General features: G+C 37.8%; 2 protein-coding genes across 3 annotated transcripts in view; both read left to right on the forward strand.

Annotated features, from left to right (window-relative positions):
* Window positions 1-23718, forward strand: part of LOC149052813 (TNF receptor-associated factor 4-like) — a 216125-nt gene that overhangs the window by 128290 nt on the left and 64117 nt on the right. The window lies entirely within an intron of this gene.
* LOC149052827 (uncharacterized) lies at window positions 14445-15592 on the forward strand. The gene has a single exon (XM_089205862.1). The coding sequence runs from the start codon at window positions 14466-14468 to the stop codon at window positions 15078-15080; it is 615 nt and encodes a 204-aa protein (XP_089061988.1). The 5' UTR covers window positions 14445-14465; the 3' UTR covers window positions 15081-15592.

Raw genomic sequence — 23718 nt, forward strand, 5'->3', positions numbered from 1 at the left:
TCCCCTGATGAGTGAGTAATTACGAAAGAGGCTTGTAGGAACGAAAGTATAATCTCTTTGTTTTTTCCCGTATCTCAATATATATCACGCTCTACTTCTACATATACCGAGCACTGTACTACGGAAAAAATCAAAACACAGACTTCCTATATAAATGTTTATTTTTCCCCTTTCTTTCAGCTTTTTCATAATCTTAACTGTAAAACGCCCTGGCTAATTAGTGGATTTGGCGCTGTATAGATATCTTTATTATTAACATTTATAATAATCCACGGCTCGATTCATGATATCAGGGAAAAAATTATCTACCATTAGTGACGTTCCTCTCCCCGATTAAAGCGTAAGGGAGAAGAATGTTTGTCCTGGAAAGGCCTGGCTTGGAAGCGAGAATTCATAAGAATGACTTGTGCGATTTTACGATATGCACCCTAAGTATACAGAGATAAAATAAAGAAACTTCAATATATGCTAGTCTATTTTCATTTTCCCTTTGCACCTTTTACTACAATGGTCGGCTTCCCTGTTTATGGAACATTTGAAAATGAAACTGGCGAGTTATAAATTCAAATTCTACCGCTATTTTCCACTGAAGAATATCTCAAAGTGTTATCAGTTCTGCGAGCTTCGCCCTTTTTTAATTTTAATTATCAATTTGCTGCCCTTAACACTTGCTGGAAAACAAAACTTACATTGATTTCCGAGAAAGCTTTGTCATACTCGTTGTGCTCGTAGAATGCAGTGAACTGCACGATGATTTTCATATCCATGATTAAATGATGCTCAGCGAAAAGTAAAGAAGGTAATAAGGTAATTTAGTTTATCAACTGAATTGATAACGTTAATTGGCCACCGTAAAAAATTTAAAGCTGACGTTTCGAGCGTTAGCCCTTCGTCATTCGCTCTGACGATAAGCTAACGCTTTAAATGTCAGCTTGCCCTGTGACAGTCTCCCACCAACCAGCCCCAAAGTTTCTTTAGAAACTTACCCCCTCGAATGAAAGAGGAAGTTAAGTTTCTCCTCCAAAAAACACCTCATGCATAAACCTTTTGAGCTAAGCTACAAGAGAATACCGACAGGTAACAAATAGAATAAGAAATATGGTTAGTGTTTGAGCTCGCTAAAGAAATAAAGGACGATAGCTTTTTCGTCTTGTCACGACCGCGGGACAAAGAGAAAAATTGTGAGTCACCATGAGGAATCGAACCTCAAATCTTCTGATTCTGCGCTCCGATGCTCGGCCACCGAGCCACAGAGACTATTATGGGCAAGGCCTATTACGAAGATTATATATGACACGCGTCCTGTATACTGCTACGTTCAGTTAGAATAAAGCCGTGAGTCAAAGAAATTGTCGCATTCAAATCTGCTATTAATCACTCATTAAAAAAAATTACGATCACACGAACTTTGTTCTGCGTTTTGAGGCAGAAGGCTGAGAGGTTTGTTTCCAATTGGAAGCAGTAGAAAACCCTATAAACAAAGATCATGCCGTTATAGTGCAAATTTCTTGTCTAACAGTTGCTTATAAGAGTTTAAGACTTAAAAGTCATAAGTTTCCTAGGGTTTTTCGCCGTAAATTAGACCTTCTCAAGAAGTTAATTGAAATTTTTACAATGTTGTTCAAAGGACTAATTTCGGTGTCTAATACGCATGTTAATATGTAAAGATATTCCTATGAGACCCAATTCTCTCCATCGAGCGAAGCGGATAACACCCATTTGCGTCATTTGCACTAATTTCCACATGGAACTGACAGCTGCAAGCTTTTCTTTTAAATTTATTTTCATAATACGGCTTTTTTTTTTCATAAAAACAGGTCGATTTTGGAAGTTTAATCCACGGCTGGGAGCTGGCGATCAACTTAAAACTTTTGTCATACGCATGGGGTAGAAACAGAAAACCGTTACCTTGATGCAGGCATAGAATTTGTTCATTTTTCATGTTCGTAACATGGACTGTATTATTGACTAACGTGACTCAGTGAGTCGCAAAGAGAGAATCATTCTTTATCCTTCGATTCACCTATGAGCACAACCTTATTTATATGTTTCCTTTATTTCTTTTGCTGAAACAAAAAGAGGTAATGTTACAACAATTAGAAAAGAAGAATTTAGATATATGAAAATTCACATATTTGCACTGCGGTGGAGAGATGAAATTAGAAGATCCTCGCAGCTACGAACACTACTGAAACTAGTAGTTGTAAATAGGACCTGAAAAAAAAAATTCAGGCCCGTACGGGATTTGAACCCATGACCTCTGCGATACCGGTGCAGCGCTCTACCAATTGAGCTAACAAGCCAACTGGGAGCTGGTCAATGAATTGGGCACAATAGCTGCGAGGATCTTCTAATTTCATCTCTCCACCGCAGTGCAAATATGTGAATTTTCATATATCTAAATTCTTCATTCACTTGGATGTTTATTTGTGCCCAATTCATTGACCAGCTCCCAGTTGGCTTGTTAGCTCAATTGGTAGAGCGCTGCACCGGTATCGCAGAGGTCATGGGTTCAAATCCCGTACGGGCCTGAATTTTTTTTTTCAGGTCCTATTTACAACTACTAGTTTCAGTAGTGTTCGTAGCTGCGAGGATCTTCTAATTAGAAAAGACTAAGTCAAAAACCGACATTTGACATCCACCCATGACTGGAACCTCATTTTTGAAAAATTAAAAGGTATTAAAAGAAAATTTTATATCGTTTCTTATTCAGAAAATTGGATGTTGGATGCAAAACGACCAAAAACTTCGGCAAATACGAATTACTTTATTCAAAATGGTTACATTCACATCTCTCCTCTCTAAATAACATTTAAGCATGGCACTATGTTATGTTCAATTTCCCTGTGTTTTATTAGGCGGGAATTTTATATTTTTGCATCGTAGGGAAGCACATTTTAACCGCTTTTAATCGTCTCGGCAGAAAAGTTGTTTTTACATAAGAACAGTGCTGACATATGGTAAGGAATAGTTATATTTTTCTTGTTGTATATTCGATCATAAACATAGCTTATCTATCAAAAGTAAAAATCGCGTATTGTGCAAGTCTCAGAGAAAGTTGTTTAAGGATTAGTCTAAAGGTACTCACCTCAAAAACAGGTGGCATCTGTCGACCGTTAAATTGTTAATTTCGATATTTTTGTTTGACTTTTTTAATTTTAATTTACTATTTCCTGGACTCGAAGTCGAATTTCCCAAAGTATACTAAGCTCATCGATAGAAACATCTTGAACCGGTATATGAATCTGCTGCGTGATGTCAGACGAAGATGGCTTGTCGCAATGGAAATTAGCATAAATTTCCTCTTTCTATGATAATCGGTCTAAATAACCGAAGGAAATCGTGTAAACTCAAGTAGGAAAAACTGAATTTTCAAAGACTTGTATAATGAAGAAGGCGAAAAAAGGTTTATTAAGAAAAACTTTTTTTTTCGTAACTTACCGATCATGAAGAAGAGAAGGAATTTGAGAAAAATTTGCGGATAGTTTATTAACGGCTTTTGTTCCATCCCCCTGAAATAATAAGAGGAGAGAAACAAAACACACGAAAATGCTCTCTAAGAACCTTGTGTCTTCACAAAAGACAAGTGATGCTCGATGCTGCCAAGTTTTGTCCTTGTTTTACTTTTTTTTTTTACCGTTTTTGGGAGGGAGAGGGCGGAGCTTTTTATCTAGGGCTCCGCTGTACAATAAGTTAGGAATTTACAATATAGCAGCGGTAACAGCGACATCAACAAAAACAATGAAAAACATTGTTCAAATTTGTCTTGTCCCAAGCATTTTATATGTTAACCTTCTTTATCTCAGATAGGCAAAAATATGGTGGAAAGAGGTAAAAAAGCTCAGCGGCATGTCACCTGCCTCAGAAACGCGGGCCAACACCAGCAAATTACTGCAACACCTAGGTTTTTCACCAGGTGTTCTGGCAAATTACATCAATTCAGCGTTCCTGACCCCAATACAGATTTTTGAGCCTCTCACCCAGAATCCTTTTTACCCACCACAAGCCAACAACGAAGGTCATGCCGTAAATATGATATCGGAGTTTTCAACTTTTGAAACTATCTGCGCTCAACCCCTCGAAAGCACATGGGCCAGACGGTATCCCGGCATGGTTATTAAAAGAAAATGCTGATCTCTTAGCGGGTCCAGTCTCTGCGATCCTCAACTCTTCGTTCCACGAATCCCGCCTTCCGCCTTCTTGGAAAGAGGCAGACGTTGTCCCGGTGCCAAAACAAAGGCCTATTATGACATTTACAAGCACCTCCGTCCGATTTCCCTCACGCCTATCCTGTCTAAGCTCGCTGAAGATTACATTGTTGAGAAATACGTTAAACCTGCTGTGTTACAAATAATCGACCCTCGACAATTTGGAATTATTCCTAAATCGTCTACTACACATGCCTTGGTCAATATGACGCATAATTGGCTTGTTAACACCGACGGAAATGGTGCCACGGCAAGAGTAGTCCTACTCGATTTACGTAAGGCCTTTGAGCTTATCGATCACAGTGTTCTTGTTCAAAAACTAACAACATATGATTCCGAGTCAAGTCAAAGGTTGGATTGTTGACTTCTTGATGGATCGGAAACAAAGAGTTAAACTTGCTCAGGATTGTCATTCTGAATGGCGCTCTGTGCCATCCGGTGTCCCCCAGGGAACAAAACTGGGCCCCTGGTTATTTCTTGTCATGATTAATGACTTGGACACACCAGTTGACATGTGGAAATACGTGGATGATACATCTTGTTCCGAAATAGTTACAAAGGGTAATAAGAGCAAACTCCAAGAAGCTGTGGATGACCTTTCGAGACAAGCGAGTCTCGATGGGTTCCAACTGAATGAGGCCATGTGCAAAGAACTTCGAATTGGTTTTTCCAACAGCAACCACGATTTCGAACGCCTAGTTCTAAATGGCAAACCCCTTGAATTAGTCACCACTGCCAAATTGCTAGGCGTGACTATTAGCCATGATTTAAAGTGGAACATGCACACCTCTGAACTAATTAGAAAATGTTCCTCTCGTCTCTACTTTTTACGTCAACTCAAGAGATCTGGAGTGGCACCAAGTGAACTGGTGCAATTCTATGTGACATGTATTAGGCCCGTCCTGGAATATGCAAGTCCTGTATTCCATCGTTCTCTACCAAACTACATCAGTGAAGATTTGGAACGGATCCAAAGAAGGGCATTCAGAATCATCTATTCTGACCTTTCATATAGTGTAGCACTAGAAACAGTTGGCCTACCGAAACTTCATGAGAGGAGAGAAAAGATTTCAATCGATCTGTTTGACGAGATCGTCTGTAACCCCACCCACAATCTCCATAGCCTCCTCCCCCAAAGGAAGAGTTGTAAATATGCACTGAGACGCAAAAGTGATTTCACTCTCCCCCTATGTAAAACCGAGCGTTTGAAGAACAGTTTTATTTTTAGCCATGTCTATAAGATGTAGATAATTTTTCTTATTCTCTCTTTTGTTATCATCAGTATTTGTAAATATCCCATAATTCAGCCTATGGCTGCAATGGTGGTTAATAAAGTATCTCTCTATCTCTCTATCTCTCTAAAAATCCACAAATGAAGGCAGTATTCATTTTTCTCCATTTTCCTGTATTCTCCTGGGTGGGCTGGTTAAGTTACACGGAACCTATAATTTTACAAGATAACACACCAAAAGTAGAGTTATAAGGAAAAAAAAGGATCTAGCAACCGTTTCCTCATAAACTCCTGTCCTTAAGAAGACCGTAGAAAATGAATCAGAGGCAATGCATAATTCAAGGTACGAAAAAAATTTATTGGATGTCTTACTGCCTTGATGTTCTGCGAGCCTGCTGCTCAATGTTCCTACATGATTTTAAGAACCTCAATGCTGTAATGTTTCCGTGATGGCTAAAAGGTTCCAAGGATTCTATTATCGATTATAAAACGACGAATGTAAATCCATTTTCGAGTGGCCTTGAGTTGTTATCAATGAGTCATTTTCCTTCAACTGAACCAGTATTGCTATGGTAGTCAGCGTTTGACTTTCCGAACTGATTATTTCATAAATGCTTGATTAAAAACGAGGCAAATCATAATTTACCCTTTGATAAGTGTAAGATGCAAGGTTCAGGATGAAGACTATAACATACACGATGCTTCGCAAAGGAAAATTTCACCACAATATTCTATATTTCTAGCATCTGCATTTCCTCGATTGTTAATTAACAATTGGTTCATACGTTAGCGTTTGTTCATCGAGATATGAAGCACGCGGGAAGTTTGGAGAGCACGAAAGATGCGTAAGAGTTACTCGAGACGAGCGCACAGATGACGTATGAACCAATTGTTTTATAAAATTTTCAACCCGATGGAAAATTTTTCTTCTCTAGGGATTTGTTTGCTGACGTGCACAATTGTTAGGCGTGCTCAATAGGAATATGAAGCACGCTCACGTAATTAAATTTAATTAGACAAATTTACGGGCTATGTTATAATTCCATATTATCCATATGCATGTACTTACTTCGTTTCAAGGCGCCAATGAAACATATTTAACGAAAGGTAAATCGTAATCGTTGGAAAATAAGTCCACATGAACTTTATTCGAACAGTTTGGTCTATACATAAATGCAAAAATAGCACGACTGAATTTATCGTCTGCCTAAATAAAGTATCCTCTATGTCGTTGAAAACGCGAATGAGACCAGTCGACAGTTAAAAGACAACTATCTGATAACCACAATAGGGACTTGATGACTAGAAATGTGGATCACATAATTTTTCCAACGTTTTATTCCTTTAATTATAATGAAGTTCGAAATTACTGAGCTGTTTTTTCAGTGGCATATCAAACCTAATGAGAACTTAAACAATTTTAAGCGTAACTTGAAAATTCGAGCAACTTCCATCGAAGAATTAGGCAAGCTGGAAAAATATAAGAGATAATTTATTAATGAAGTCATTTTGTTTCTCATAGAAAGACATAAACAGCTTCTGGTATCTGCCTTGTCTGTCATCTGGAACAAAACATTTACTATGTTAATAATTTACTATTGTTTATTCTGGTAAAAGTGCGCCCAAAATACGTTTTAAAACTTGTACAGAGTGCGTGAAACCGGCTAAATGTTTCATCGTGCACAAAATTAATTGTCAGGATGATTTTATCATGCGGATGAAAAACGTTGTGCTTTTTGTCTAACTTGTGGTGACGAAGCCGCTGGAAGAAAAACGAACAATTTTACAAGAATAGGAACTTTTGAAATAATTTCTAACCATTATTACGTGTTGATTTAACGTTGCTTGAGACAAGGAAGAAGACAATTCAATAACCTATCAGTAATATGAAAAGGACGTAAGCAAATTTCAAGGCAGTGTTTATGACGAAAAAAAAACAGTCATATTTGCAGCTCCATAAATTTATTTGAACTACAATGTCGACGACTCAATAAAAACTGTGATGTTAAAAATATTTAGCAACAAAATTTAAGTATTTGGCATATCAGCGTAAATTTACATCGCGTTTTGTTTAATCTGCTTGTCCTCATTGTCAACTTGAATTTGTATTGTAGCTCTGAAGCCCTTGATGTTCGAGGAAATCATTTGTATTGCGTTTGCTTGACGTCCGTGAATTATGGTCATTGTGGCTTTCGTGCATGATGGAGCTGCATAAGTATTCATAGAAAATTCCAACACGAATCGTCAGTATTTGCTGAAAGACTTCCGCGAGGCCAAGCAAGTTTACAAACTAAAATTACCTGACAGGTTGATGAAAGTCCTTTCTTAATTAGAGAACTAACTTTCAAAACCACAAACAAGTGAAACATTCCTTACGGCAAAAAGAAAAAAAATGCAGTTTCCCTTTCGATTGATACAAACATAAGAGTGTTATTGTATGTTCAGAGCTTTGTGTATAGCTTATGCAATGGAAGGCTTGACGTTTCTTGAGGCTGGCAATATTCCCTTGTCAAAGACACTATTTTCTTATTAGTTTTTCATTAGCGATCCTTTACTCGCACACGGTGGAGTTTCCTTAGGTACACACTGGCTTATTTAAGAACTTGAAGGAAATCTTCTTAAACAACGTTTAAAAGCTACTTTAGACCGAATGTGGCGTTTCATAATGATAATTTGTTAACGTAACTGGCTGAAAATTACGCTCATTGCAAAATTTGAGATCGTGATGACAATTGAGTATTTTTTCCTAAAACAAATATTTGATCCTTGTCGTGGTTCAGTGACAGTGTGGAAGGAGCAGGAAAGTTCATATCTAAAATTAATAATCGTTTTGGCGTGAAACCAGGTGTTTCTATCGTAACCATAACTGCCATATTGTTATAAATGAGAGCACTTTTACCTCAAAAGCAGTGAGGGACCAAAGAGCTTTGCATCTTGAAAGGTAAGAGTTGACCATATCGAAAACACCGATGGATGATTTGACTAATACTTTCTCTGTAAAAATTCATATTCCTCACGAAAAGGATATTTACCCGCGGCTCTTTTAATTCTACATGCCAAACGAAAACGGTTGGCTTCACTCTCAATTAAGGGTATAGTGCAATTTTAAAGCAAAGTAACTGAAGGTCTTTTCAACGAAAGCAGATTATCAATACTCGGGGTTTACTAACTGAACCTTTACATGATTATTTCTATGCAACACAAAAGCTCTGGTAAATTACATGTTGCTCTGTTTACCTCAAAAGCTACCAAGAGGTCGCTAAAGTTTCAACCCCGTCAAAAATGTTGAATTTGTCAATAACAACTTAGAACGGATTATTAATCGGATATAGTTTGGAAGATTTATGTTTGAATCTTTCTTACCCTTTTGGTTACTGTACTTCGTAGATAAATAAAGGGTTTAAACAATCCTCGGGATTTGCAGTTCTTAAAACAATGAGGATAATCAGCAGCTTGTAAATGTTGATGAGCCAACTTATCAAATATTGTATTTTTTTTCTCGCTCAATAAGACTATATTATTTCTTCGGAAGTTTTTTTCGGGGTCGAGTCGTTGTTGCTTCACATTTGGAACCAAATTTCGGAATGAAGATTTTTAATGCTTGAACATTCGTTCTTCTATAGGGGCCTGAAGTGATCAGGCCTATCAGGAGGACATTTCAAAACGCCATAAGCGGATCAAAGTTATCATTCCACAAAAGCTAAAGAGCCTTCAAATTAAAGCTTAATATAAAGAGTTGAGCTGATCTTCCTTGACCTCTAAATGGCATTCTATCAAGCATTGTGCAAATTATTTATTCACTACATGAACTAGAAAGTGCTTTAACGAATTTTCAGGCAAGGTTTTAATGTGCGTGTGGTATGATTGCTTTATGGCCTCATCTGGTACCAGAGCAGTTTTTTATCTAGAGAAAACTTGGATTTTTTCGTTCCATGATCCTATTCTCAATATTTTCAGATTCAGCACAAGCAGAGAGTATGTGGTGGCTGTTCTGCCATTTAAGATTCGTCCTTTTCGCTTCTACCATGGAGTTTGTCACAACTAATGATCAATGTAGGACAGAAGTAAACATACAAGGAGTGGCTCTCAGGCGTTCTGTCTTCAAAAGATGGTCACTGGCGGCTCCTCACCTCTGCGATGTCAAATGTGGACAAGAGATTACGTGCCAAAGCTATAACTACAATCGAAAATACCAAATATGTGAACTAAATAACCGCACCAAGGAGGCGAGACCATACAATTTCCTTTCAGCACCCGCTTGGATTTACATCCGGCGATTGAACGGCAGAGGTAAGAAATCAAATGTCTCTCTATCTACGTGATTCTTATTTCTCTTAAATCTTTTCCATTCCCAGCCTGGTTCTTTCTCACCTGAAAGAGCTAAGAATAGGAAGTAAACGTAAAACATATCTTTACTGCAGCTCCGTTAGGTTCTATCCCTGAATTACCGGCGCTGTCTTGTCACGAAATAAAGGCGAGTGAAGGTAAACACACCATAAGCGGCAAGTACTGGCTGGATCCAACTGGGAAAGGAAATGCAAAACTGATTTACTGTGATATGGTTAACGAAGGTAGGTCCTATAACTTCGCTTGAGTTATGTTATTTTGTAACGAGTCATCAGTGTCATGAAATTATTGTAAATTATACTATTATTGATATAATTATTGGAATATTTGGTTGGGATCAGTTCTAGTGAGGATGCCTCTCAAGTTGCTCTAACTTAGTTACTACTTCTCTTTCAACATTTTAGATATGGATGAATGTAAATTTAACATCAGTGACTGCGACTTGAATGCAAACTGTACTAACACGTTTGGTTCTTATAAATGCACGTGTAAAGTGGGATACATCGGCGATGGACACTCATGTTCAGGTAATTTTGAAGATGACCTTATTGATATTCCCCACTTAAACTAATACTTTTTAATCGTCTCATAATTTTAAACAGCGTTAGCCATGCATGCATGTTTATGCACAGAGTTACCATGATCTACATCTGCCTGGTTTGGGAGCCGTCAGTATGATGAATTAAAATATTTGTGCTGTAATATAATTTCGCAATGTCTAACTTATGTAGCACACTGAAAGGGAAACACTTGTATTATAATTTGTAGTGTTTAAAGGAATTAAATTACTATGAGTCCTAAAAATGATAAAGTGCAAAATGTATCTCAGATATTGACGAATGTAAAGGAAATCACTCTTGTCACGTGAATGCTACTTGCACGAACACGAAAGGATCGTATGTTTGTACTTGTCACCCCGGATATACTGGAAATGGACGGGACTGCACAGGTACTTGATGCGTTTTTTTTTTAAACCATTCCTATTAGAAAGAATAGCACTATCGTCTTTGTAAGACTTGTTTTACCAGCATACCTTGTATTATAACACTTGTATTATAATTTGTAGTGATTAAAGGAATTAAATTACTATGAGTCCTAAAAATGATAAAGTGCAAAATGTATCTATGGTTTCTCAGATATTGACGAATGTATAGGAAATCACTCTTGTCACGTGAATGCTACTTGCATGAACCCCAAAGGATCGTATGTTTGTAGTTGTCACCCCGGATATACTGGAAATGGACGGGACTGCACAGGTACTTGATGCATTTTTTTTTAAACCATTCCTATTAGAAAGAATAGCACTATCATCTTTGTAAGACTTGTTTTACCAGCATATCTTGTAAAAAAAAGAGATGAATGTAGGCCTGAAGACAAGCGTGATTATAACACATTTCAGCTCGGGAGTACCGTGAAAAACTCTGGTGAGTGGTAATGTGAAGTGCTTCTGTCTAGAACCACTAGACAGGTTTTCAAGCTTATGCTCGGCAACTTTTTTCCTAATTACAATTCTTTTTTTTATGTTTATGATTTTACAGATATTGACGAGTGTAAAGGAAAGCACTCTTGTCACGTGAATGCTACATGCACGAACACCCTTGGATCATATGTATGTCAATGTCACGATGGATATACTGGAAATGGACAAAACTGCGCAGGTGAAATTAATCTCTTCGCTACAATATGTTGAAACAGTCCTGCATGACACATTTAACTACAGTGCCGCACCATTCAGCCGCGTTGCGAGACAGTTAGATAATTTATCACTGAGGAACTTGGCCATTTTGTCCTCATTCAATCCATAGAGAAAAATACATGGGATCGTGTTGATTTAGAATTTCTCTTCGAGAGTTCAACTCGCTATCTCATAACTGCAAGCAATTATTTTGTTTGTCAAATAAACACAATAGGCCTTTACTGAGAAGAAAAGTATACTTTTTAAAAAATTAAATTTTAGGTTTCACAATCCGCGAAAAAACGTCTACCAAGGAAGGCTACCAAGGCTGATCTTTGACCAGTGATATCCGGCAACACTTTGGAATGGTGTTTAGAGATATTCCGTTGCAGTGGAAATTTTGGTTCAGTCTAACAATTGATTTGTCACAATGATAACTAAACATATGCTTTTTCACCTCATAAGAGTAAAAAAAAAGGTATGTTTATCTCACTCGTAGTATTTTGTACATAAACAATAATACATGGGCTTACGCGTAGATATGGAATTTATCTTCGAGCGTTTAACTCGATAACTCACGAGTGAGTTGTCGAGTTGACTACAAGAAAGGCGAGTGACATGTCAGCAGCTGATTGGCGATATTAGACACCCGTGAAAAAATTCGATTTTTTTCCACTTGTGTTGTTTCGGCTTTTCTCAGGGCTGGAAATCCTAGTATACCATCGTAGTTTATATCATAAAGGTATTAACTTTGTATTGATTAACCAAAACATTTTTTATCATAACATCGAATTGTAGGTCATAACGTGGTGCACTTGATCCCCATCAGACATCAACGAGTGTTCACAAATAAACATCCGCGATGAACACACCTCCTGCAGTAGTATCGAGGGCTCCTATATAGCCACAGTTGCACCTGTAATCCTAAATACATTGTGGGTGATTTTAATCCATGCCCTAAACATTTTTAAAGATGATATTGGCTGGACTCGCTGTAAATAGGATTGAAAAGGATTGAAAGCAATCGAACAGAATAATCTGATTGGCTATAATCAATGTTGACTGTGGTTAAGATTTTCCCATTTTGACCTATTAAGGTGATTCCTCAGAAAAAAAAAAGATATTTGACCATCTTTCCTGAAATTTTCCTTGCCAATGTCTGTTTCGAGAAATACAATCAAAAAAGATAGCTCACCGTGCTTGTTTGAGAAAATGACGGGTCAAACTTTCCCCACATATGCCTCTACTGGAAGTTTTGCACGCGCCTCATTTCACGGTACATTTACGGAAGCAAGGGTTTTCAAAGTAAAACTTTGCAAGGTTAATTTAGTGAAAAAAAACAATACCGTGTTGTCGGAATTATTCGCCTTATTACGATATTTTTGTGCACAGTAGTGGATGCGCCGTGCAATACTGAGGAATCACCTTTAGACTGATAGCAAGATCAATTTGTTTTTTCATTTCCATAGTTAATAGAAGAATATTTGCCGAAAATTAGGAAGCAGCCAAAGAGAATGAGGAAAACGTAGGCAAATTTCAATCTAGCTGACAAAGCTCCGAGCAAAGTACGAAGTCGAAATTGAAGACGTTTGCAGGCAGAGATCCCACAACGCTTGATGCAAGACTAAGAGTGACTTAAACGGATGGATGGAAAAACGGATGGATGGAAAAATTTTACGTCAGTCAGTGGAAAAGGCTCGAGCAAAACTGTACTAACCAGCGATTCAACTTCTCAATCATGTTTTTGGGCTGTTGAATCGGGCAAGGTTTCGTTAATTTAGAGAACGATAAGTTACAGAGCCACTCATTTTCAACTTAATCAAACTCCTACTCTTGGGGTTCTTTCCTGAGGTCCTATTAGGGATTATTAGGATACCGGATATTTGGGTAAAAAATTATAGGGATAAAGGATATTTGGGCGGAAAATTAAAGGTATACGGGATATTTAAAAAAAGGATCATGGGATATCGAAGATCGAAGTTCTCACCTTTTAGAAGAATAAAATAAGTTTACTAGTCAATATAGAAGGCGCAAATAGTCAAAGAAATACTTTCAAATGTAATTTTTTACACCTTGCCGTCAAATATTGCCATTAGCGGCTCTTGTCCGAGAACAACTCTCTCCCTCCCCCACGGCTTTTTCCATTTCGCGCCACTTTCGCAGAAGCATGGATGCCCACGATCCGCAAGAAACACAACAGCAGGAGAACCGTGCGACAACGGACCGCCGAGGGAACAAATCAACGAAACAGAGAGGAAACGCTCCAGAAAAAATGTGTTTTTCGTTTTCAGTTGTCCAAACATATCACACTCAACGACGTCATCATGGTAACTGACGAGCTACAAGAATTAACGGGATGCGAAATATTTTGGCCAGAAATTAATGGGATACGAGATACTCAGACCCCTTAACGGGGCCTGTTTCCTTTAGGATTCGTATATTTCAAACACTTTCGGTATTTTCTGTCAACTTTACGAGAATTCAAAGCTGAAATAGTTCCATTTACACGGTGCTGGCACTTGCCACAAGTTTGATTCTAAATTTTGATCGAAAATTAGATATCAGTCAAGTTATAAATAAACAACATTTACCTTCTGCAATGTTATTGGAGAGATCTGTTTATAGTGTACTTCTTCCCGTGTTTACATTCTCTCTTTAAACAATGTGGGGGAAGCTGGGAAATTTCTTGAAAGTTATGCTGCGGGTCAGGTTTGCATAACTTTCTCAAATTCTCCCAACCTCCTCTCGTGTTCAGATGAGAGTATATTAACACGAAAAAAAAGGTTCTCCATTGCTTAAGCGGTAATCAGCTCCAACACAGTTTTCCAGGCATATCTGCTCAGTTCGAAGAAAAACTTATTACACTACAATTCCACTACGACACAGCAAACCTTTTTCACAGTCAAATAAGTCTTGCCAAAAGCAATTTGCGGGAGCATTTATTAACAAGTCTATTGGATTGTCAGTTCTATTCAGCCAACCACTAGTCCGTCTGCTCCTCCAGATGTCTGAATCCCATTTTGTCCCTCCTGCTTTCCTATCCATCTTCCTGACTGAGCGGCTGGCTGTCCTGCCGTTTATTCTTTTACCCAATTCTCATTCTTTTGTTCAAAATCAAGTCATCACATATGTGCTGGTTCTTTTCCCAACAGTAAGATGGATACAGATGACGCCATCTACAGTTTGCTTTGGAGCAAGAGATGATTCGTACGGTTTCTTTAGAAACGCCAAGGCGGGTAATATCATTACATTCAAATTAACGTACAAATCTGGTTACGTGACCTGTCATTCATCGAACTCAAGCTATCAATCCAAATGGGGATGCCTTTGGAACCGTCTCATTCCCAACCAAATGGCCACATTGATAACTGACAAAAACCGTAATCTTCTTCTCCCAAAGAGTGATTTCCTTTCAGATTATTGGGGCTGCAAGTTTTACAGCCTGCCTTGGGCCACAACCGAATCGCCACAACTGCTCTTTGATAATTTTTCTACCCCTCTGACGGTGGAGACGAACCAAGAATTCCAGATCTGGTACAGCGAGGACTTGTTCAAATGGGGTTACGAAGATAATGGATACGAGAAAACGTGTGTTGCAGTGTATGGTTTGTATGTTTAAGTGGTCGCCAAAATTAGACAGTAAATTGAAGAAGAGAGTGCCAAATCTGTTGTTCATGCCTTTATTAATTCACTATTAGACAGCTGCATCTCACTGTTACATGGTCTACCTCAGTATTTACTTTCAAGATTGCAATCCGTTTAAAATACAGCAACTCAAATTGTTACACGTACTAGGAAATGTGATCGTACGACCCCTATCCTAAGAAAGGTCCCCTTCTCAACAACTTCTGACGACTCCGAAGCGAGACCAAAGACTTATGGAGAGAGAACGTTTCCTGTGGCGGCACCAGGACTATGAAACTCGATTCCACTCGAACTAAGATCTAGTTCTAAAACTGACAGTTTTAAAATACATTTTTAAACGTATCTTTTTAAACAAGCTTATAACTCTTTTTAATTTCTTTTAGATGACAAATATGTTTAATTATTTTAGAATTTTTAAATTAGTTTATTCCAATACATACATACATACATATATATATATATATATATATATATATATATATATATATATATATATACATAAATATTTTAAGAGGAAAAAAGGACGCAACTACATTTTCCCGACAAGCCTGTTTCGTGATTACTCACTCACACACGTGTGACGGTGGTGGCTTGGTAGATGTGTGACGATTGAAAGTAGTTTCCGTTAAGTTGGCATGTGTTCTTCTGTCGGCAATTGCAAGTTTTGGTGTCTTTTGTGTTGGTGTTATCCGTGGTGTCATCGGTGTGTTTGGATGAATTTAAAATGCATTTGTTGGGGTTGTCGATGATCTGTTAAGTGTTATTCATGTAGCTGTAACTGATCGTGATTGTATTACGGTTAAAATTTTTCTTCTTACGGGAGGTGCTTGTCTACTAGGACAAAGAATCTGGTCTGATATTGGTGCTGAAGTTTTTTACTGAATAGGAGGTTGTACCAGAGTATGTTGTTCCGTTGTCTATTTTTTCGTTTGTTAGTTGTAGGTGGTTCGTAGTGTAGAGTATACCGGTATCCACATTTGTCGAGTGCTTTTTGATATGGAGGGGTGGCTTGGTCGAAGGATGCTTTGTCGGATAAAAAGGATGACAGTCTTCCGTTGATGCCGGCGGGTATGTTCTATGTGGTGGTCGGTGGGTGGTTTCTCTCGCGGTGGACGTATTTTAGTGTGGTGTTAGGCTTTGTGAAGGGCTGGTAGGTGCTTTTGTTCAGGTTGAAAGTGACTTCTAAGAAGTGGTCTTTTCGTTGGCTTCGATGGTGATCCGTAGCCCATTGTGATTGAAGATGCGGCATATTTCCTTTTTGATGTTTTCTATATCTCTTGGTGTGGTGTTTGAAATGACCAGTCCGTCGTCTCGGTATAGTCCGATTCTGCAGTTGGGAAAGGAGGAAACTTCCTAGTTGTTCGCATGTTTCAGCACCGTCGTAACTGCCCATTCAGACGTCAAATGTTGTATCGCCCTTCTTTTGCCGGCGTTGCTTTTTGTGCATAAGGATAAAATGTTTTGCATGTAAAACTGTGGTGTTGTTTATTTTTGATAGCTTTAAACGACTCGATCACGGATGCTGTGTTTTTCCATTGGTTGAATGTGGATGCTCTCGTGATTTTGTTGTCGTTTCAGTCGAGGATTTTTTCCCCGAATGATTCTGCCTCGGATTTGGTGGGGTCGATTAGTCGGCAAGTCGGTTTCTTAGCGAAGTTCGGTTTGAGGTCTTTCAGTGTTATGAATGCGTCTTTGTTAGCCGTGGTGTCCACCTCTGCCTCAAAGAAAAGTTACTTATCATCCGCCGACCTGAATTATCTTCACTCAATAAACGTAATGAACTCGTGTCCTCATGCCGCTACAGAAAGTATTACTGCGTAACAATTGAACAAAGCATTGAAATTTACCACCACGTCTAATTTGCAAATTTGTAAAGTATATAAACGATGGTTAAGAATATTCTTGACAGTAAAATCCCTGATAAGTGAGTAATCACGAAACAGTCTTGTAGGGATGAAAGTATAATCTCTTTGTTTTTTTCCCTATCTCAATATATATCGCGCTCCACTTCTACGTATACCGAGCACTGTACAGCGGAAAAATCAAAACACAGACTTCCTGTATATATATATATGTATGTTTTTCCCCCTTTCTTTTAGCTTTTCAATAATCTTAAATGTAAAGCGCCCTGGCCAATTTGTGGATTTGGCGTTGTATAGATATCTTTATTATTAACATTTATGATGATCTATGAGTTGATTCGGCGATGTTAATACACGATACATGTAATTATAGCATCAGGAAAAAATTATCCGCCATTAGTGACGTTCCTCTCCCCGATTAAAAGAATAAAGGAAAAGAAAGTTTGTCATGGTAAAGGCCTGGCTTGGACGCGAGAATTCATAAGAATGTCTTGTGCGATTTTTACGATAAGCACCCTGAGTATATAGAGATGAAATAAAGAAAATTGAATATATGCTGGTCTATTTTTATTTTCGTTTTGCACCTTTTACTACAATGGCTGGCTTCCAGGTTTATGGAACATTTGAGAATGAGCCTGGCGAATTATAAATTCAAATTCTACTGCTCTTTTCCTCTGCGAGAAATCTCAAAGTTTTATCGCCCTTTCTGTATTTAACACTTGCCGTAAAACAAAACTAACATTGATTTCCGAGAAAACTTTGACATTCTCGTTGTACTCGTAGAATTTCAATGAACTGCATAATGATTTTCATATCCAGAACTAAATGATGCTCAGCGGAAAGTAAGGGAGGCTTTATGGTAATTTAATATTATCAACTGATTTGATAACTTAAATTGGCCACTGTAAAGAATTTAATGTTGACGTTTCAAGCATTAGTCCTTCGTCATTCGCTCTGACGAAGGGCTAATGCTTGAAATGTCAGCTGCCCTGTGATACTCTACTACTGACCAACACCACAGTTTCTTTAGAAACTTGCCCCCTCCAATTAAAGAGGAAGTCAAGTTTCTCCTCCATAAAACACCATATGCATAAACCTTTTGAGCTAAGCTACTTAAAAAATACTGACAGGGTAACAATTAGATTAAGAAAGATGGTTAGTGTTTGAGCTCGCTAAAGAAATAGATGGAGCTGGTTTCTTCGTCTTGTCATGAGTCCCCATGAGGAATCGTACCTTAAATCTTCGGATTCCGCGCTCCGATACTCGGCCACCGAGCCACAGAGACTGGTGGGTAAGGCCTATTACTAAGTTCATATATGGCACGTGTCCTGCATACTGCTACGTTCAGTTAGAAAGAAGCCGGGAGAAAAAGGCAATGTCACACTAAAATCTGCTATTAATCTTTCACCTGAAAATTGAAAAGAAAAAGTGGGTGAAAGAGAAGTCAGCTGGGAAGTGGACGAAAGGTCTTTAATCCACACTATCCTCAACGAACATAATGGGTCGGGCAGTGCACGATTTTTTATTCGCTTTCTGTCACACAAAATCCTTTCCTATCCAGATTAATAACCCAAAAATTAATAAAAGAAATAAGCATTTCCAACCCTGAGAAAAGCCGTAACTGCGCGAGTGTAAAATTACAAAACATTTGTCCGTGTGTTAGATGTCGGCATTCAGCTGCTCCCCACTCCCTCGCCTTTCGCATCACTCTGTCAGGTTGACGAATGAGTGGCAAAGCGTTTACTTTTCTCAATCCAAGGTTGTTTGTCGATTTTTTTTTCAGTAAATGCATATGGTGTTTACATAATGAACAAAAAAAATTGCTTGTAGATATGAAATTTCCTTTCTCGTGTTCAACACTCACGAGCGAGTGCAATAAACGAGAAAAGATATTATCTACGCGCGCGCATCTATTGTACTTTATGATTAAACATTATCATCTGGAAGAAGACAATGGTTAGAGTAGGAATTATTGTAATGAGACCTAATAAATTATCAAATTCCCCATTATCCTCATAAATATCCCTGTTTACCTTGACGTTTATCCGCTTGAATGCATGTACTAAAGAAGGCCTAACTGTCAGTGTGTTAAAGACCTTGGAACCTCCAGAACATGTGAGGACATGTGAATCAAGCATCACTAACATAAGGAATTACCTAAAGCTTGATCATGCAACTCAAACCTCTTGCTTACTTAGATATAAAAGTAAATATGTTCATAACTAAACTTAGGGTCTGGAAACAAAGCGAAGAAAACTTGGAGAATCTCTCACAATCATCAATCAAGCTTTTACCTGTTGGGGTAAAGGAATTTAACTTATTTCAGATAAACGACCTCCACCACGACCATTGTACATCATAGAATTGATAGATAATATCGAAAAAGAATGATTCGATTTTTTTTTCTGATATCAGTTAACCTTATCATTATTTTAACTCTGCGTGGCCAATTTTAACTGATCTTGGAATGCCCCACGTTATTTCATAATCCTGCTCAAGAATTGGAAGGTAAAGAATTCAAAGGGTACGCTATTCACAAACACAATTTTTGATCACAAAAATTATCGAAAAACAAGGAAAACAGGTCGTCGTAGCCCTCGTAGCTATGTTTACACTAAGAGAGGATGCGTCTGTAATAGACACGTTATGCAAAAAGGCAGTCATCAGATTCCAAGCGAATGAAGGAACTTTTAAGAAGTTACAGAATACCTAATGAAGGGAGATATCCACACGCTAAAGAGCTTTGTATTAGGGTTGATTTCCAACTCTTTCAGACGATTTTAGGAGCGAAGTTTGATGAGAATAACACTTTTAGTAGTAGGAGAGAGGCGGGTTCTGGCGCATTTTCATTTTAGCTATTAATTTATGGCAAAAATTCGATAAATAGTACCTCTTTAAACAACATTATCAATATTTCACGTGCATATACTATTAAATTATGGTGAACTTTCGATAATTAGTACCCGATTGCGTGTGTGTTCACTCCGTCTGGTAGAATGTCTCGCTTATCATCATTGGCAGATAATGCGACTTTGTTGATCTCTTCCATGAAAATATCATGATTCCGACTTCGAAGGGTGTTCATTTTCCGATACTGATTTCCACCACCAAACAGACATCTCTTATAGTCATCGAAGCTATAGAATATTGCAATATTTGCGTGCACATAGCATTAAATTTATTGTAGCTATAACAAACCCGATTGCGTGACTGTGTGACTCAAGGCTTGCGGTTTTATGCAAATTTCAATCAGACCGGTCTGATGATGTAATCATAAGACGTGAAGGTCTGTCTCGCATGTAACGTGTTTCACGTGATCACCACATTTGCATAACCAAACACAATAGGATGATCACATGCAAGACAATAGAAACATTCCAGACGTCCCCAACATTTCAGACGTCCTCAACAAATGAAGACGCTGAAAAAAATTTTGTCGGGGGTCAAAAAATTTTTTCAGCTTCAACCTCCTCGGTTACTAGGGACGTCTGGAATGTGTCCATTGTCTTACACGTGATATTTTATTGTTTGTGAAGCATCACCTCGTGATTTGCATGAGCGAGAAAAGATGAGAAAACAGTGGAACAAATCAAAGGAGCAAATGAAATATTGGACATCAAAAACCAAGGAATTGGAGCATCAACTTAACAGAAACGCCGAAGAACTTCAACATATGAAAGGCAAAATGCTGGCAGATGTCTTGAGTGAAGATTAGAAGAGAAGATCAGAAGATTAAAAGAGTTTGTTTCATAACACGTGTCGTGTTATGAGACTGTTGCTTATTCCCTTTTTTTTTATCACACACTACTCATTATTAGTTATCCTTCTCCTCATGGAGTCGTAAACGTCCGCTTTTCATAAGCTAGACGTTCTGATGAGGCTTGATATTAGCCGAAACGACTCGCTTCGCCACGTGTAAAATACTCGAAAGACAAAATAATTTATTCACTTATTCAAAAAAAATAATGCTTGCTAATATAAATATGGATATTGCAGCATTTAAGAAAAACATTGACCTGAAATTGGAAAACCGTCGAAAGAAGCTAGAAATCAGAAAGAAAATACAAGATTATAAAGATGCTAAACAAGGTCTTGCTATCCAACGTGAAGAACAATTCAAACCTATTGTAGAGGAGGTTAAACAAGTCAAAGAGACAATAGATGATAGACAAGACAGATTGATTCAGAAATTGGACGAGAATCAAAAAGCTCTTACTCAAGATATATCTCTTCTCAAAGAGCTTGACACTTTTGAAAGCCCACCCGAGTCTCCCATCGCTCTTGAACCTCCACCAAAACCGAAAATAAAAGTACCTGATCCACACACCAATTTTAGCCAAGACGAACTTATGTATATTCAAAAAAGCGGCTATCCCACACCGAATGAAGCATACAATCAATTGCTTGATAAAACATTGGATCTTGATGGATTGGAAATCGCTGTGTATGATCAAATCAAGAGAGGAAATCATGTCAAGGCCGGTCTTTCGAAGAATAAGATAAAAAATAAAGATGAAATAGAAGATACCACGCGTCAAATTGATACGTTGAAAAAATATATTGACCGCATAAATCTGCTCGCGGAGGGGGCGGATATTCTTGTCACGCAAAAGGGTAAGGGTCACTCAAAACGTAAATATACACAGAAGAAGCGAAATGCTTACAAAATCGATAAAGGACAGTACGGCAGTCTCTTGATAAATCCCTTAAGATTGCGAAAAGAGATGGTAGTCGAAGCGAGTGATCCTTCGACCGGCGTTGTTGTGTATGAAAGACAGGGTGACAAAGGGATCGTTGATCTGTTGACAAAGAGATACAATCCCAAAGGAAACTATTCACCAAATGTAATACAAATATTCAAAGATCTCAGCAAGCTCGCAAATATTCCTTTTCATAAATCGTCTGGAAAAAGCAAACTGACAGGGGGATCTATATTATCTAGTTTCAAAGATTTGAAAGACAGACTCCTTAAATTGACAGGGAGTATCAGTGCCGGTAATTCAAGTATCCAGTTGAGAAATGAAGCGATAGAAATATTAGATCATCTCCTCAAAAAAAATAAAATTTCGAAAGAACAATATAGCGCCTATATTCAGAAATACTTTACATGATGGATACACCAATATATCTCAGCTCTTTGAATTCAGACAAAGGACCGAGTCATGACTTTACAACACGATTTAATCCTGTGATGAGATTTGAGTCAAACAGAGATTATTTTGTCGCTCTCGATGAAATCGCGATGTCATACAGTTGGTACAATGTGAGCAAAAGCTATGAAAATAACACGCTGAAATATAGTCATGATTCGGGTACGACGTGGCACACTATCACCCTCCCAGATGGAAATTTTTCATACACTGAACTGAACGCTTATGTTCAGAGAGTACTCGAGGGAGCAAAACATTCAAAGACAGGTATCACAATAAGATTTATACCAGCGCTTTTCAAAGTTTTGATGGAGTTAGAAAATGGGTTTCAAGTCGATCTGCAAACCGGAAATTTTGCTAGTCTCCTCGGTTTTACAAAAAAGATAGTCACATCAACTAGCTATGGTGAAAATTTGCCTGACATAACAAGATCTGTCGATGACATATACATTCGCACAAATATCATTTCAGAGAGTGTTGTCGGTGGTAAAGAATCAGATGTGTTGTTTCAATTCAGCATTGATAATATCCCACTCTCTTATCCTTTTCATATCGAACCAAGAAAGAAAAAGTACAGCAAAATAAATACAGGAACTATCAGAGATTTGCGAATCTACATCACTGATTCACTAAACAGACCGATCGATCTCAACGGAATTTCCGTCTCATTAACACTTCTTATAAAATAAAAATAAACAGATATTTTATTTCATACACTTGAAATAAAATGGGTCGAAAGCAAATGAAAAAAGATGCTAATGGAAAATACACCTTATACAATCTCGATAACGATCAAGCACTTCAAGAGGGTGAAGGAATATTTGACACTTTCAAAAATGTTGGAACTAAAATAGTCGAAAAGATAACAGGGAAAGCGGCAAAGGAGATAGCTAAAAAAGCAGCTACGAAAGCGTTTGAGAAAGGAGCAGAACAAATCGGTGAAAAGACGGGACAGTTAATCGGTGAAAAGATTTACAACAAGTTCACAAAAACAGACAAACCTCAAGTCAACCTACAATCACACAAAGAAGACAAAGGAGAACAGCTTATGAAGGAATTACAGAAAGATAAAAAGTCAAAGTCAAAATGGTCAACACCTTCACCACCAACAAATAAAATTAAAAAAGAAGAAGATCTCTTCGACGACTTTGACGAACTTTTTTTATAAAAAAAAAAAATAATAATCTCTTCCTAATTTTAAAAATGTCGTCTTTACGAAGTGCAAAACTTTCCAAGAGGTATGAATATTATTCATATGATCTTGATACTCCACTCCAAACAGCGCCAGCAAATAACACATATCAAAAGAAGGATGCATACAAGTTTACTGTTGACGCAATAACATCATCAGACACTGTTGCTGACTGGTACAATGCTTATTTTGAAATGGATTTTAAAATCACAAAGATGGACAACACAACCTTCGCTGCGGCTGACGCAGCAGGAATAATCAATGGCGGTTTTAGTTTGATAGAAAACATCAAAGCTAATTTTGAGAGTGCGAGAGTTCTCGATTTATCAAATGCAAATCATGTTGCTAATGTAAAGAATCTCACCGAGTTTTCAGAAGAACATTCGAAAAGAGTAGGCCCTCGTCAAT

This window comes from Pocillopora damicornis, chromosome 1 (assembly GCF_964200805.1).
Source record: "Pocillopora damicornis chromosome 1, jaPocDami1.2, whole genome shotgun sequence".
Classification (NCBI taxonomy): Eukaryota; Metazoa; Cnidaria; class Anthozoa; order Scleractinia; family Pocilloporidae; genus Pocillopora; species Pocillopora damicornis.

Coding starts and splice junctions, on each gene's coding strand:
- LOC149052827 (XM_089205862.1), top strand. CDS start 14,466: ATGTCTGAATCCCATTTTGTCCCTCCTGCTTTCCTATCCATCTTCCTG.